Here is a 15,843-nt window from a genome sequence, read left to right as displayed (position 1 = left end):
GCCCATTCCCTTACGTAATTAAGCTCCGCCCCGATTTCAACCGCAGCCATCCCGCCACTCTTTCGTGGCTGGAATTGTTCCGCGAAACGGAAGTGAGCCTTGAACCGCCATCAACCAAGGAGGCGGAGCCAATAGCGTCATCCCAAAATGGCGCCCTGAGCGGAAGAGGCTTCCGCTCTCGCGTTGCCACCCCTGCCAGGTGTGTTTGCCTAGTTAGTAATTGTGAAGGAGATGGTGGGGGGGGGGAAAGGAAGCGGGCTAGGACGGAACCATTTGGGCTGGATGGCGGGGGGGGGAGGGGAAGGAGAAGGAATACCCGGGTTTGCTGCAGAGAAGTCCGAAGGACCGAGGAGAAGAAGTGGGTGGGAGGTAGCCCAGCCGGCGGGCGTGTGTGGCTGGAGCGAACCGGCAGTTGGGGAGATCAAATTTGGACCAGAGGAGCTCTTCCCTCCTCAGCCAACTCCTCGGGCAAAAAGGAAAGCTGAAAATATGCCGGTGCCAGTTTCTGTTCTGCTCTTGCAGAGGGGTTTTCCTCCAGGAGTTGCCCTCTGCAACATTGCCCCCAAACCCCATCATCCCCGCCTCCCCCTCAATGTATTAGTTATATTAGGAAAGGCATCAGTCTCCTCAGGGACTCCATGCAGTTGCACAGGGGGTAACCCCTTAATAGCCTTAGGGGGAAGTTCGGGAGAGGAAGGGCGACTGAGCCCAAATCACCCAGTGAGGCCCTTGAAAATCTGGGTCTCTCCAGTCCCTGCTCTAACTTTCCACTCCATATAGATTGATTAGATGAATAACACAATCCCACCTTTCCTCCTGCTCATTCTGCTCCCTCCCCCATCTGTTAGCTAGGGTTGCATATCCTATTTTTGTAGCATTTTATTTGTATAGCTTTATCTTTTTTTTAATATTGTAAGCCATCCAGAGTTACCCTGTGATAAGATGGATGGGCAGTAAATTTAATAAATAGGTCGCCTGTATAGATCTCTTGTTAAGAACACCAAAAAACTAAAGGTGCCTTTGGGGGAATGCAGATGGTCCATGTGCTAACTGGCAGTCCAAATCACATTTTGCCCTTTTGTATCTGGATCCCTACATAAAGGCAGTGATATAATACCCTTTGCATAAAATAGGAAGATTCTCAGTTGAGCTCTGCAACTGAGATACAGCCTTAAGTTTGGCCTCTTGAATTCATTCTGCCAAATATGCCTGGGGTTGTGGGGAAAACCTGCTCTGATGATGCAGGAAGTCTTAATAAGGTACTCATCCTATTCAGTCTCTGGTTGGCAACCAAAGAGTCCAGTTTTCAAAATCTCTCATTGCGTTCTAAACAACGTTTAACCTGCTACCTTTTTGATGTGATTTAAATTTGCTTATTTTGGAAAGGGAATACTCATACTGTCTAGAACATCTTTTCCCAGCAAATGTTTTTGTGGGCTACAGCACCTGTGGGGATGTTGTATTTGGCGAATGAAATAGTTTTAGTTTTGCCTGAGCATTTTGCTTTTCTTCATAATAATTAGATTTTGTTGTCTTAATAATAGAAAAATAGTAAATGGAGACAAATCTTTGAACGAGGTTTGTGTTATTCCTTTTATTCTGCTGGAGCTAGGGGCCCCAATGCTTATATATTTGTTTTTCTTCTCAGGCCAAAGGGAAGAAACTGTGCCTCATTACGCAAAATGCAGTGTTCCCATCATTGTGAGCACCTACTGGAAAGTCTGAACAGGCAACGTGAAGTGGGCTTTCTTTGTGACTGCACCATCATTATTGGTGAATTCCAGTTCAAAGCTCATCGAAATGTTCTTGCATCTTTTAGCGAATACTTTTGGGCTATTTACAGAGATACTTCAGAGAGTAATATATTTCTGGATCAGAATCAAGTGAAGGCTGATGGATTTCAGAAACTTTTGGAATTCATATACACAGGAGATTTAAACCTTGATAGGTATGGCTGGAGATTTTTTTAGTGTTTAAAGGAAATACTAGACAGAGAACTACCGGTAAATAGAATGTTCTTGCTTAAGGTATAAATTACAATGTAAGTTAAGATGTCACAGAAATAAATCAGTCAGGAACAGAAGAGGAAACTAGTGTATACAAGGTGATGTGCAATGTTACATAACAATTAGTTTAATCCAATTTGCAAGCTCTTCATGGTACAAAATCCTTTGTTATAAGAGTTGGTGTATTTAAAAAAATCAGTATTAAGGAAGTTGGGAGAAAATGTCTTTTGATTCAAGTGTCCTAACAAGCAACAGCTTAACAGATTGTATGACAACAGCTTGTTACAAGGGATTAGACCTGATATCTCTTGTTATGTATTTAGATGTTAGATTTACAGCCTGTCTTTGAACAGAAGAAGCCAACAATAGTACTTGCTCCTCCTACTTGTCCTCACAAAGACCACTATGGGAGGCAGTCTGAAGTCCCCTGATGATCTTCCATGACTGAGAGTAGATAGAAATTGAATCCCCCCACTTCTAGTCCTAATATTTGAATCACTACATCACTCTACCTCTCACAGAGGTGACTGAAGGAATAATTCAGTTAGTATCACTTGGTGAAATATAAATTTTGTTGGTAATTATTTTCTATTCAGCACATTTTTGTGCACTAAACTGACTTCAATATTTTCAGGTTTAGAATTTGCCCAGTGGCCCATCTAAGCATTGGATCCTGTGTCTTAATATTTACCATGTTTTTAATGTGGTCTGTTGTCTCAGACTGTATGTCAGCTAAGGTCCAAAATCATATTTGGTTCATCTGAATAACAGTAAATTAGACTGCATAGTTCAGATGAGTTGATTGGTATAATGGGATTACATAGCAGTGACATAACTTTAAGGCTGATGCTTATTTTTGTGATTTAATGGCCTTTCAAAAGAGGAAAAGGAAGCATGTTATAAGCCTAATTTCTGATGTAGATTTTTAAAATCTTGTTTAAAAATTGTATCAGTTTGCTCAATTTAATATTTATGCATTTTTAAGACCACCAATTTTCTTCATATGGTACTTTTTTTCTTGCAGTTGGAATGTTAAAGAAATTCACCAGGCTGCCGACTATCTTAAAGTGGAGGAAGTAGTCACTAAGTGTAAAATAAAAATGGAAGACTTTGCTTTTATCGCTAATCCTTCTTCTACAGAAACTTCTAGTATCACTGGGAATATTGCATTGAACCAACAGACTTGCCTGCTAACACTTCGTGACTACAATAACCACGAGAAATCAGATGCCCCTTCAGTGGATATAGCTCAATCTCCAGTCTTAACAGCAGCCTTGGGGAAAAAAACAGTTCAACCCAAAAAACGGAAAAAGGCCTTCAGTTCCCCCAAGCCCCCACCAAGCAAGCCAGTACAATATCCAGGTGATGTTGCAGAAAACTCTGCCATGGAGATGTTTTTGGATGCAAATAAATTGGCCACCGAGATAACAGAACAGGCTGCTCAAGGAGGTGATAATTCTGAATTGCAGCTTGCCTCTGTGGTAGAGAGTGAAACTTTTGCTGCTCAAGAAATCCTTGGGCAGACTATGACTGTGAAGCCAAAGAAGGGCAAACCGCATCAAAATTGTGCTCTGAAAGAGCACTGCTTATCTAACATTAGCAGTGATAAGAACTCCTATCAGTTGGAGAGCTCTGGAGAAGACCTGGATCAGAAATACCCCAAGGCCAAGCCGGTGTGTAACATATGTGGGAAGGTATTTTCTGAATCTAGTAGCCTGAGACGGCACATGCGGATTCACAAGGGAGTCAAACCGTATGTGTGCCAGCTCTGCGGCAAGGCGTTTACACAGTGCAACCAGCTGAAAACGCATGTAAGAACTCACACAGGTAGGCGCTCTGTTTGGGTTTGGAGATTACTTCTTGTCACAATGGGCAGGAAAGGTCACCCATCTTTGAAATAAATTCTTCCCCTTTGCCAGCTTGTGGTCAGTTATAATAATATAAGTAGAATTCAGTAACATTCTTCATCTTCAGATTATTATTATTATTTTCAAGGAAGCAGGTATATCCTATCAAACGAAACTAGAAATATCAGTATGTCTTTCTTCCATAAACTGCAAGGAGAGATAGAAAGTTTTACAAAATGCAGTTTGTAGGAGGAAAGCTCAGTCCTGGGCATTTTCAGAGTAGATCTATTTGTCTTGATACAGGTCTACTGATTTGTGAGCTGTAGCCTTATTCTACCCTTTGTATAAAATTTGCATCCCTTCTTCCTTGCCAGAAACTATTCAGGCAGGGACATTGTAAAAGTGCTTTCAAGTAAGTAAAGGAAAAGTAAAGCAAAAAAAAAAATGCCCCACAATGCATTACAAAAACATAGAGCTTCTGCCAGATCTTTTTAAATAAAATGGTTTCTGGTTGCTGGTGCACAAGTTCTGGTTGACAGTGTAGACCTACTTTGATGTAAGCAGTAAGTTTGTTTTTGCCATAACTGTAAAAATGTTAGAGAACGTTAGGGAGTTAGAGAGTTGAGTGAAAGCATTGTGTCGCCCTGTGGTGTCACCCTTTACTTCTACATAAACATTTACCTGAACAGGGCATGCTTGAGGCAGAAAGGCTTTAAAAAGGCTAATTCCAGAGAAGTTGGGGTGGCAACTGGGTGATGGTGTGTTGATGGCATATCATGACATAGTGGTAGCTGAAGATTTGGGGGGGGGGGGCGTAGTGGAAGAATGCTTCAGAAGACTGAGGCAGGGGCTTGGGAAGAAAACTGAAGACTCAGTGAAGATAGGAGTACCTACATTTTATGTTGTGGGGCTTGATAAGGAGGAAGCAACCAGGCTCCAAAGCGTAGTCTGACTGCTGGGCTTTAAAGCAGCAGCTGAAGTTTTAAAGAGGTGGTGGTGATACCAGAAAGATTGACCCCATTGAAGGAGAGGTCATAATTCCAAAGAGTTTGACTGGTGTGAGTAACCAGTCTGCTCCGTCAAGGAGAAAGCCTCCTGTTCTGCTTGGTTTTGGCAGCTGGCAAACTCTCTCCAACGGGAAGAAGAGCGACTTTAAGTGCCAGCACCAGATCTAGTCCAAGCAGCAGCCACCAAACCAGCTCAGGCATCAAATCAGCCAAAGTCACAGCAGCTAGCAGTTAAAAGAGAGTGATAAAATAGGAAAAAAATACAGAGAGCTCTTATATTGGTCCTGCCGAACTTGCTCCCGAGCAGTTGTCTCCCAGTCGTGATACCGGTAGCAACTGGCAAGGGAAGTGGGGGGGAGGCTTAAGCGAAACGACAGAAAAGGAATACAGTAATGGCCTTCTTAGCGCTCCGTGAACTGAAGGACTGGCAAAGAAGGCTTCATTTCTCACAGACGGTGTTTTAGGAAGACCTCCAAGATCCAAGTTGCTTGGCTAGAAAGACATGTCAGGTGCTAGCTGGATAGATGCCCAGAATCTAAATCTGAAAGCTGAAGACCAGCTAGGAGGAAGGAGAGGTGAGAAAAATCATTTTGCTTTAGTATCACATTGGCTGTAAACCAGTAGCTACCACTTCACCAGAAAAGGACTTCTTTAGACTGATCACTGCAAAAGAAAATCCACAACAGTTTCCCCCCCCACCCCCCCTCCCACACACAAACCTTTTCTGGTAGGCTATGGAAGCTGTAGTATGAGGCTCCTGTGTGCAGTATTTAAAGTCATCTTTGTAAGTAGTAGTGTGAGCTTGTCACAGTTCCTTCCATTGGGTTGTTTTGTTGTTGTTTTTTGGTGAGGGTTATGTGATAATTAAGCCATATCTTTCTAAACAGTATTTTCGCCATACGAAAGAACTAGAACTAATGAATAAATAAACTGGTGCTCTGAATTGTCTTTGTAGTAAACGGTGCAACTTTTACGTTTATGCAACTTTTAATGGTCAATGTTTTTAACCTTCTGTTTGTTTTATACTGCTATTTATGATGTTATAAGCCACACAGAGTTGCTTGATAGTGAGATGGATGGCGTATGTATGTAATGAATACATACATAAACTTGGAATGTCAAATCTGACTTGATAAACAATTGTGAAATCGTGAAAGGAACACACACACACACACACACACGACCTACCTCTTCTTTCCTATCAAATGTGTAATCATTCCAAGACTCAGTGGAATAAACAACATCTGAAAATGTTCAAGCCTTAATTAAGCAGAAAGACAATACCTAGAACTCCCGAACATTTGCTAAGGGGTTGATTTGTGGCAAAAGGTTTTCCAGCATTACATGGGCAGTTACAGCTAAATGATTTTGGAGAATCAGGAAAAACATCTCTCCATTGCATCTAGTTCAAAGTGCTGTTATTTTTGGAATAAAGAGGGTTACCAGCCAAAGAGATGGACCTCTGCTAGGGTCTGAATGATGCCACCAGATGGGGTCCTGCCCACTCTCTGAAATTCAGCCATATCTCCCTGTCTTTGTCCACAACTCCTTTTTGTCCAAAATGGGGGGGGGGGAAATCCCTTTAGAAGGCATTGCTAAAGGAACATCTTAATTCCCTTTGCAGGTGAAAAGCCATACAAATGTGAACTTTGTGACAAAGGTTTTGTTCAAAAATGCCAGCTTGTTTTCCATAGCCGAATGCATCATGGAGAGGAGAAACCGTACAAATGTGACGCCTGCAATCTGCAATTTGCAACTTCAAGTAATCTAAAAATCCATGCTAGGTGAGTGAATGAGCATGACCTGAAATGTGGCTAAATGTTTGCTGAAAAGCCACTGGTGCAGTGATAGTATGTTTTACTTTTTTTAACCTTAGGAAACACAGTGGAGAGAAGCCATATGTCTGTGATCGATGTGGGCAGCGATTTGCACAAGCAAGCACGTTGACTTACCATGTGCGACGACACACAGGAGAAAAGCCTTACGTCTGCGATACCTGTGGGAAAACTTTTGCAGTTTCAAGTTCACTCATCACTCACTCAAGAAAACATACAGGTAATCCTGAAATAAATGAATTAGGGGAGACTTTACAGGGCTGATGGAGCTATTAAAAATGGAAGCTGAAGGCATGATTTCGCAAGGCAAACATTGCTTCGTGTGTCTTTGGCACTCACTAGCAAAGTATATCAGACTAAAACGTTTGGAGACCAGGTGTCTGATTAAGACCGTTCTATGTATCATAAATAGACTATGCTGCCTACACTAGACTGTAGGTGAAAGACTTTGTTTTCTGATAACTTAAATCACTTTATTTTCCCTGCAGGAGAGAAACCTTATATATGTGGCATTTGTGGCAAAAGCTTCATTTCTTCAGGAGAACTTAACAAACACTTCCGCTCTCATACAGGTGAAATCTTAGACATGAGACTCCTAGCAAATTCATTACTTATGCATGAAATGTTGCTTAATGCTACACTACTGCTCATTTGCTAAGTGGTGATTTCATCCCCCTTCCTCTTGAAATATCTATATTGGAATTTGGTGAGTCTGACTATAAATTTTGTTTTAAGGCGAAAGACCCTTCATCTGTGAACTGTGTGGAAATTCCTATACAGATATCAAGAACCTAAAGAAACACAAATTGAAAGTTCATTCGGGTAAGTGGTCACTTTTAATACCTAATGCTTGTATAGCCTAGAACGGGTAGACAACCTCGACTCTTTTATGACTCATGGACTTCAACTCCCAGAATTCCTGAGTCAGCATAGCTGACTCAGGAATTCTGGGAGTTGAAGTCCATGAGTCATAAAAGAGCCGAGGTTGCCTACCCCTGGCCTAGAATATCAAAGCATTTATTTAGAGAAATCTGTGTATCAGTCCTCTAAGCTAACAAAGTAAAAAATGCTGGATTTTTTTTAATGACGTCCTGACATTCTCTGTTGCTAATCTATCCCTGCATAAAATGTCAAAAGAAAACCAAGAAAAGAAACTGGAACCAGGAAAAGAAAAAAGGGCAGGAAAATATTAACGGTATTGCGTCATGTTTTCAGTACTGCTTTGCTTTAGTTGAAAAGATTTTTTTCCCCTCTGTCCCGTTTGTGTAGGTTAGTCATTATTAGCTTTTTTTTTTTTAATGCAGGGCTGAATCTCAAGTAATTTGTAAAAACTAATTTTGTGTCTTTTCTTTTATTCGTACAAAAATCCATTATTCCAGTACTGGTTGTAATATTACAATCAAATACTTGGAAGATTGAAGGTGATATCTGTGTCAGACATGTTCCTGCTGCCCACCCACCCCTCAGCTACAATATGGGTCCTTGGGTACCTTTCTGGGTGTTGTGGTTGTTCCAGAAGACAATAATATGATTAGGTAGTATTTAGATACAGACGTTTGAAGGCTTATTAATATATCTGCAAAGATGTTACTGCTTTTCAGGTATACTGCTTTAAAAGTTTTTTTTTTTAATCTTCCTGCCACCTCTTTGCAATTATTTCATGAAACTGAGGATCTCAAGTCATCAGTGGATAGACCTTTGCTGGAATCCTTAAAAACCAAATGTGAATTTCAAACTCTAGTTTTATCTGAAATTCACAGTGCATTGCCCTAAATCAGGGATCCCCAACCCCCAGGCTGTGGCCCACTGCTGAGCCTTGGCTCATTTGGAACTGGGCCATGGAAGCGGCGGGCGAGCGCATGTCTCACCAGACACTTGCGTGTAACCATTCCCTTCCCCCTTCCCCTCCCCCTCCTCCCCGCCAGTCCGCAGAGCCGGAAAGATTGTGGATCACTGCCCTAAATAGATAAAAGCCTATGAGCTGGAAAGTATTAGTTTGCTAATAAAAGAGAATATTTGTAGCTCAGGGGTTCTTGGTGCTCTCTGAGCTTGTTTTCTTGCAGATGTTTCATTACCCAAACTAGGTAACATCACCAGTACTGGTAAGGGGTGCCGTGTGCTGTCAGTTTATATTCTAATGCAGTGATGGTGAACCTTTTAGAGACCGAGTGCCCAAACCGCAACCCAAAACCCGCTTATTTATTGCAAAGTGCCAGGGGCACATCAGCATTATGGTGCCCTCGGCCAGGGGGGGGCAGTGCTGCCTCTGGCATGCAAAAACCAGGGGCGCAAAAATGGGCCACTGTGCTGCAAGGTGCTGCACCACGCAAGAACGGGGCAGGGCTAGTGAGTATCACGCAGGCGCTAGCCCCGCCCCATTTGCAGCGCGTGCATGCTCGTGGCCTCGTGTGCACGCGCACGCATGTAAAATGCTTCCCCCTCCCTTTTCTTCCAGTCCACCAATCAATGGTTGCTGACCTCTGCTCTACCATCTCTACTCGAGCTTGCTACTTGGCCGCTTTGCCTCCTTTGTGCTGGGCGGGGCTCCTGCTCCAGGCAGCAGTGGAGGCCTGATGGACCTCCGGGCAGCTGGTGGCGGCGGCGGGCGTGCCAACAGAAAGGGCTCTGTGTGCCGCCTCTGGCACGCGTGCCATAGGTTCACCACCACTGTTCTAGTGGCTTGCCTATCAGTGTTGGTGGGGGTTGGCTTAGAGATTCTTTGGCTGGGTTATTTGCTGTTGGCATCTTTGTCAGTTTCTTGAGTGAGGCATTGCTTACTTGATTGTTGGTCGGAAGTTGACCTTGGAGTTAATCTACACTGATCTGAGAGCTGATGACTGGTGGAGAGGTGCTTGGGTCTTTTTGTTCTTTTTTGGGCTGGGTGATAGTCTCTTTTGCATAGTCTATAGACGTTATTAATGTCTGTGTGTCCATTGATGGCTGATTTGTCAGAATGCCAGGCTTCTAGAAATTCCCTGGCGTTTTTGGAGTTGGCTTAGTCTTGGATGTTCATATTTTCCCAATTGAGACTATGATTAAATCTGTCTATATGTTTTGAAATTAAAGAATTTCCATCATGTCTTCTGACTGCTAGTTGATGTTTGTGGATGCGTTTTGCCAATCTTCTGCCTGTTTGTCCTACATAGTGGTTGTTGCAGTCCTTACACTGCAGATGACTCCTGTTTTTTTCTTCTCAGGTTGCTGGGTCGTTTGGTCTGCTTAGGATATTTCTAAGGGCTTTAGTTGGCCTGTGTGCTATGCTGATTCCATGTGTTTGTAAGAGTCAGATGGTGGTTTCTGAGATATTCTTGATGTGTGGCAGTGTAATTCTTTTTAGGGTTTGTGTTGGCTGTGCTGCATTGGGTTGAGTGGTCAGGGACTTTTTGATAAAGTTGCATGGGTATCTATTTTGTTAGAATATGTTGTGTAGATGCTCTTCTTTCCTTTTTCTGCTGTTCTGGGTTGCTGCAGTGTGTTTTGGGCTCACACAGCTTCTCTTGTGGGAGTTGGGTTGTTGCTTTGGTAGTGGAGCATCTGGTTAGCATGGGTGGTTTCTCCGTAGACTTGTGTTTCTAGTTTGCATGATGAAAATTCTTTAATTTCACAACATATAGACAGATGTAACCATAGTTTCAGTTGGAATTTTTTATGAAGATCTAGAACAGGGCTTTTCAACTTTTTTACCCATTGTACCACTTTTAGGATATGGCAACATCCGAGTACCACCAGTCACCTAGCGAGGTGTCAAAAACTTGATGACCAAAAAAAAAGGAAAAAAGTAATGAAGTACAGGTAGTCCTCGACTTACAACAGTGACTGTTCGAAGTTACAGTAGCACTGAAAAAAGTGCCCCCCAAGCCACAGCCGAGCAAGACACCTGCCTGCCCTCCCAGCGGCACTCTTCCTCCTGTCAGGTTTTCATTGTAGTGAGCAATTCTTTGAGGATTGGCTTTCCACAAAGAGCTCAAAACCTAGCTGTGTAGCCTTGCCAGGAGAACCCCTCCTCCGGCCTGTATTAACAACTCTTAGTCTCCCCATCTTCGATCTCTCCCGTCTCTTGCAGTTTTATAAGGCTGTTTTACATTTTTAAATTTTTAATCTTAAATTAGTTGGTTGAAATGTTTTATGGTGTTGATTAAATTGTACACCTGTCAGAGCTCCTCTGTGAGGGAGATGGGTGGTTAAGAAGTTTGATACACACACGCGCGCACACGCACACACTTGTTTTTCTTCTGGGGTTGCTGGGCCCTTCAAAATATCCTAACCAGCAGCCCCAGAAGGAAAAACAGGAGTCAGTGTGTGTGTATGTGTGTGCGCGCATGTGAGTGTGTGTGTGTATCAAAACTTCTTAACCACCCATAATTTTAATTGGGGTTTTGAGTTTTAATTGGGGTTTTAACTGGGGTTTTACATGTTGCAGGGACTTAGTTTAATCTTTTTAAATTGGTCTTAATTTTTGTATTAATGTTTTAAAAATTATACCCTGTAAACCGCCCTGAGTCCTTCGGGAAAGGGCGGTATATAAATTAAATTAAATTAAATTAAAAATTAAATAATTTATCTATCTATCTATCTATCTATCTATCTATCTATCTATCTATCTATCTATCTATCTATCTATCTATCTCATCTATATCTATATCTATATCTATCTATATATCTCTATATATACTATTTATAAATATATAAATATAAAATAAATATAAATCTAATGTTCCTTGGGCCTATATTACATGGTATAAATTAAATAGCTCTTTAATTTCGAGAGTAATTCTTCAGTTTTGTTTGACTTTTCAGATCCCGAGTATCCTTTGGATTCCATTGCACTTGACCCTTCCTTCAGCGAGCAAGATTCAATTCCAAGTGAGAAAAGCCTTTTGCTGGAGTCTGCTGATGTGAAGCCTTCAGACATACTGCCTCTGCCCATCGGAACAGAGGACCACCAGGTATTGCTGCCTGTCACGGACGGTCAGTCCCCCCCATCCGACACACTCCTGAGATCTACCATCACAGGATATTCAGAACCTCAGTTTATTTTCCTCCAACAACTGTACTGACAACTGCGAGTGGTGAAAACTCTAGGAATGCAAGCATCTCTTCTCAAAAGTTGCTGTGGGTAAGCTAGATTTCATCTCAGACTAGGGACTTTGAGTGATGCATCTTTGCTTTGAATTCAGCTTTTCTCTAATATTTTGTTAACTCTAGAACAAAGATTGTGTATTTTCACCTGAAAGAATCAAGATTGCATTTTCTAGGAGATAATATATATATATATATCTTTTCTTTTTCTTCAACATCTGCCTTAAGAATTCTCAACCATTTTAATATGGGGAAGATACTTCAGTGTTCATGCAAAAAGTAAGCCAAGGTATTCAAACTAAAAACATTGAGGAGTCTTTTTAAATTCTAAATGACTTAGCTTTTGAAGTAAACAAACCCAACCATAACTAAACCAACTCTAAAAACAGGCAATATACTGTAGGTGCAGCCAGCTGCCCAGTTTGTTCCATGGAGTGTTGCAGATACAACTGGATACCAGTGGGCAAAAGATGGGGGAGTTGTCCCATTTCCAAGATGTCAACTTTTCTCCTCATGGACAGTTAGGATCTTGGGACAGAGGATGGTATCTGAAGAAGATGCTGTTTCTCCAGAAGCAGAGATACATCCGAATGAGGGATTAAGTCATTGGATATAGAAAGCTGCAACAGTGATTACTATGTAGACCACCAGATGAATTTCTTGTCTATAAAGAGAAATTTGCAAAGTTGCCTATATCAGCTAAATATCCTGATAAGTTATTATCAGTGATTCTGCTATATGTCGGCTCCATCGATAATGAGTAATATAATTATGATGTCCCTGAAGTCAGATTTCAGGTCTGAGGGGTAAAATTCAAAGCTAGAATCACCCAAAGTATTTTTTTTTCCTGACTTGCTACCTATTCTATTCGGATTTAGACAGTCCGATTACTTGGTCCCAGGACTTTTGTTTCCAGTTTCAGATATCCCGGGCTTGAAAAATTTGGAATGGCTTGGTTACAGATTTAAGAAAAGCTCTTCTGGTTTATCAGTATTCTCGCAAAAGTTAGTAGCTTTCTGAGAAGATCGTTCGTTTGTTCTGTCTTGTTCGTTGTAGAAAAAGAATTTTATTTCCTCCGCAGCTATCAGAAAAATGAAGAGGCTGGAAGAAGAAATTTATTTTATAATCCATCTTTTCTCTGGCAAACGATTTGATCGCTGCTGTGGACATATTTGTGCTCACCTAGTTTAAAATTTTGAGTGGTTTATGCATACCAAATCAGTTTCTAAATACATAGCTGAATTCTGATCTGTCCTTTCTGATGGATTATAAAATCTTTGCGCAACAGGAACTGCCCCAAACACTATATATTATCCACACTGATCGTTTCCATACTGCTAAAGGCATGTTGGGTTCTTTTCTTTTTTTTCCTTAAAAAGCAATTCCCTTCCAGTTGAAATTCAACGCAAGCTCTAGAAGTTGTTCCTTCCCATTTCCACAGAAGAGTGAAAAATGGCAAATCTTTTTTTAGCTCTTGTTGGCAGTTAGGTTTTTCGTTTAGCAATACCAAGTGTTTCTGTGAGGAGGTGCCAAGTGGCCAACTATTTTTTTCAGCCACTCCTTGCCAAAATATATATGTGCTTTAAGGAGCTCTGCATTGTAAAAGAATTAACCTGCTAGTTTCAGCCAAAGATGCAGTTTATTTAGAATTCTGTCTTCACGTTTTGACTAGGAGGCGCTCTTAAGGAATTGCTGATAAGTAACATGTTTAAAAAAAGGGCTGATAAGTTGATATTAAACAGAGTATGAACTTAAAACATGTGAAGTTACGTTCAAACTCCTAAGAAACAAAAAAAAAAGGAAAACTTAGCTGTACCATTCCGCTCACTTTTCTTATTTTTTCTTTGTAGACCTTAGGAAATACAAGCCAGGAATATTGAAAGAGGTGGAGAAATGTTTGAATAGGATTCCATTCTTTTACAAATTTATTCAATGCAACAAATCCAAATTCATTGTGTCATAAGAAAAAGTACGTTTATTAAGTGTATAGTAGTTTTAGCACTAACCCTAACCTCTCTCTGACAACTGTATCAAATTCGAATTCTCATTTGGGTAAGATTTGTAGTACCCACTTAGGCTTACGTAGGTGTATGGTATTATGTGCAAAACTAAATATAAACCAGTAACTAGAAATCCAGATTCAGACAGAATGAACTGTATTCCTTACGTTGCATAATTTTAAAGGAACCAATACATTTTGCCCTCCAGTTCCTATAGGCAAGAGGTCTTTAAAAGGTCTGCTGTGTGGTAACAGAGCTGTATCCCAATTATTAAATCTGGGAGTTTTTAGAACTGTATGCGAAGGATGAACGTTGCCATTGGATGTGAATATCATTGCGCAGACATTTGGCACGAGTAAGACCTAGAAAAAGAGAAGAGTTTACAAGGCATCTCCGTGCATTTTTCAGGACCAGGAGAGCTAGAGACTCGGTAATTCTGATTTTAGGAACCATGTTCTTAGCCTGATGTGCTTGCTTGGTAAATCCAATAATCTACTCCTGAATCCTCAAAAAATAAGAAGGATTTTGCTCTTAGTAACAGCAGCCAAATTGCTGTCCTAAGGAACATCAACCCAAAGCCAAGTGGCTTTGGTACCTGTTTCCTCCCCCCAGTACCCAAGAACATAATTAGCAATGTTAGATTCGTTTAGGAGTTACAGTTTAAGGAAGAGGAAGAGGAGGCTTATCTCTGTGAGGTTTGGCAACCACTTCCCATATTTTTGAAGATGGAGAGAACCTGGTTATTTTTTCTTCTGATAGATATTTTTCTGATACACAACCTGACTTTTGTGGTATAAGTTTCCTTAGTGCTGGTGATACCAAGCTTCTGTTAGCACAAAACAAAATCTGAAAAGTGTATGAAGATACTTTTTTGGACACACTTGTTTGTAATGTCATTGTAAACTACCTTCTAGGGAAAACAGATGATTTGGGTCACTCTTGAATATTGTTTCAGAATTCCAAAAATCTTGCCCCAGGGGTTTTTATTGGATTGTATTTGACTATTTAATATTTATATATATATTTTTTCCATTTCTACGGTTTGTGGTTTGTACATGAAGCAATTTTTTAAAAGACCATTTTTATCTTATACACTACAATAGGCTCTGGGAGAGCTGAAAATTATTGCAGCAATAACTGAATATACAACCTTTTTTTCCAGTTTGAAGTTTCTACTGTGATACTTGGAAAATTTGGACAGTTGAGTAATATCTTTTTCACAAATCATGGTTTCTGCTGGTATTAAAGTACTAGTTGCAAGGATTTGCTGGATGCCATAGGGATTATGTCACAAAAAGGGGTGCGCTACATTTTGTGCATAAAGCTTCCCCCACTGGTTTGTGGGGGGAGATGAAAGGAAGAGCCAACTGCATTTTGGACTTACACTAACCTTCCGGTTGATGACCAGTTACTTGCTGTGATTCACCAACCATTAAACAGAGGTTTTGATGCTGATGTGGAATGCTGCCTTCATGAAGAAAAGAGATGTTCAGACCTTTTCTTCATCTGTATGTTGAGCTCTTGGATGAGAATGTAATTTTTGCCACATGACAGTCGCACAATTGTGGGCATTCTGAAGACTTTTCTGACTTACCCCCCTCCAGTTTAAATTATTTCTGAAATATTTTCCCCGCGTATTTACAAATCTTTTTTGTTCATGGGTGTGTGTGTATGTGTTTTTGTACATCCCTCTGAGGGTATACGTACATAGGTTGCAATATTTTAATGTTAGATTTGAATAAACTGGTTTTGTAACACTTCTGGGCTCTGCCCTCCTATTGTTGCTTGGGATACAAAGAGACACAGAAGAATGACTTGAAAAAGCCTCATTCCAGAATGATCAGTGACCTAAACATGAAACAAACCAAGCAAGGATTTTAGGATAAAATCCTGGGTGGTTTGGGATGTTAATGGGCTTCTTTTAACTGCATCTGTAGCCGTGCCAAAGGGACATGGTGGCTCAGTGGGTTAGCTGAGCTTGTCGATCAGAAGGTCGACAGTTTGGCGGGTTGAATCCCGAGTGCCATGTAACAGAGTGAGCACCTGTTACTCGTCCCAGCTTCTGCCAA

General features: G+C 41.0%; 1 protein-coding gene across 2 annotated transcripts; it reads left to right on the top strand.

The window, feature by feature from the left end:
* Positions 1–156: 156 nt before the first annotated feature.
* Positions 157–15,531, top strand: MYNN (myoneurin). Of its 2 annotated transcripts, XR_014026548.1 has the most exons (9): positions 157–199; positions 1,649–1,948; positions 3,031–3,833; positions 6,485–6,644; positions 6,737–6,915; positions 7,184–7,267; positions 7,431–7,517; positions 11,493–14,657; positions 14,698–15,531. XR_014026548.1 is itself a non-coding variant. In XM_081328633.1 (8 exons), the coding sequence occupies exons 2-8, from the start codon at positions 1,683–1,685 to the stop codon at positions 11,750–11,752; spliced, it is 1,839 nt and encodes a 612-aa protein (XP_081184759.1). In that variant the 5' UTR covers positions 157–199; positions 1,649–1,682; the 3' UTR covers positions 11,753–15,531. The 2 variants fall into 2 exon arrangements, 1 of the variants encoding a protein (XP_081184759.1); XM_081328633.1 differs by having other exon boundaries at positions 11,493–15,531.
* Positions 15,532–15,843: the final 312 nt, after the last annotated feature.

The sequence above is a fragment of the Vipera berus genome (genome assembly GCF_964194415.1).
Source record: "Vipera berus genome assembly, chromosome: 5".
NCBI lineage: Eukaryota > Metazoa > Chordata > Lepidosauria > Squamata > Viperidae > Vipera > Vipera berus.
The sequence above is the reverse complement of the archived record's forward strand: the minus strand, read 5'-3'. Positions and strand labels throughout refer to the sequence as shown.

Excerpts from the sequence above, each read along its gene's own strand:
- MYNN (XM_081328633.1), top strand. The coding sequence starts at position 1,683 with ATGCAGTGTTCCCATCATTGTGAGCACCTACTGGAAAGTCTGAACAGG. Across the intron at positions 6,645-6,736 it reads AATCTAAAAATCCATGCTAG|GAAACACAGTGGAGAGAAGC; the intron begins GTGAGTGAATGA and ends TTTTAACCTTAG. Across the intron at positions 7,268-7,430 it reads ACACTTCCGCTCTCATACAG|GCGAAAGACCCTTCATCTGT; the intron begins GTGAAATCTTAG and ends TTTTGTTTTAAG.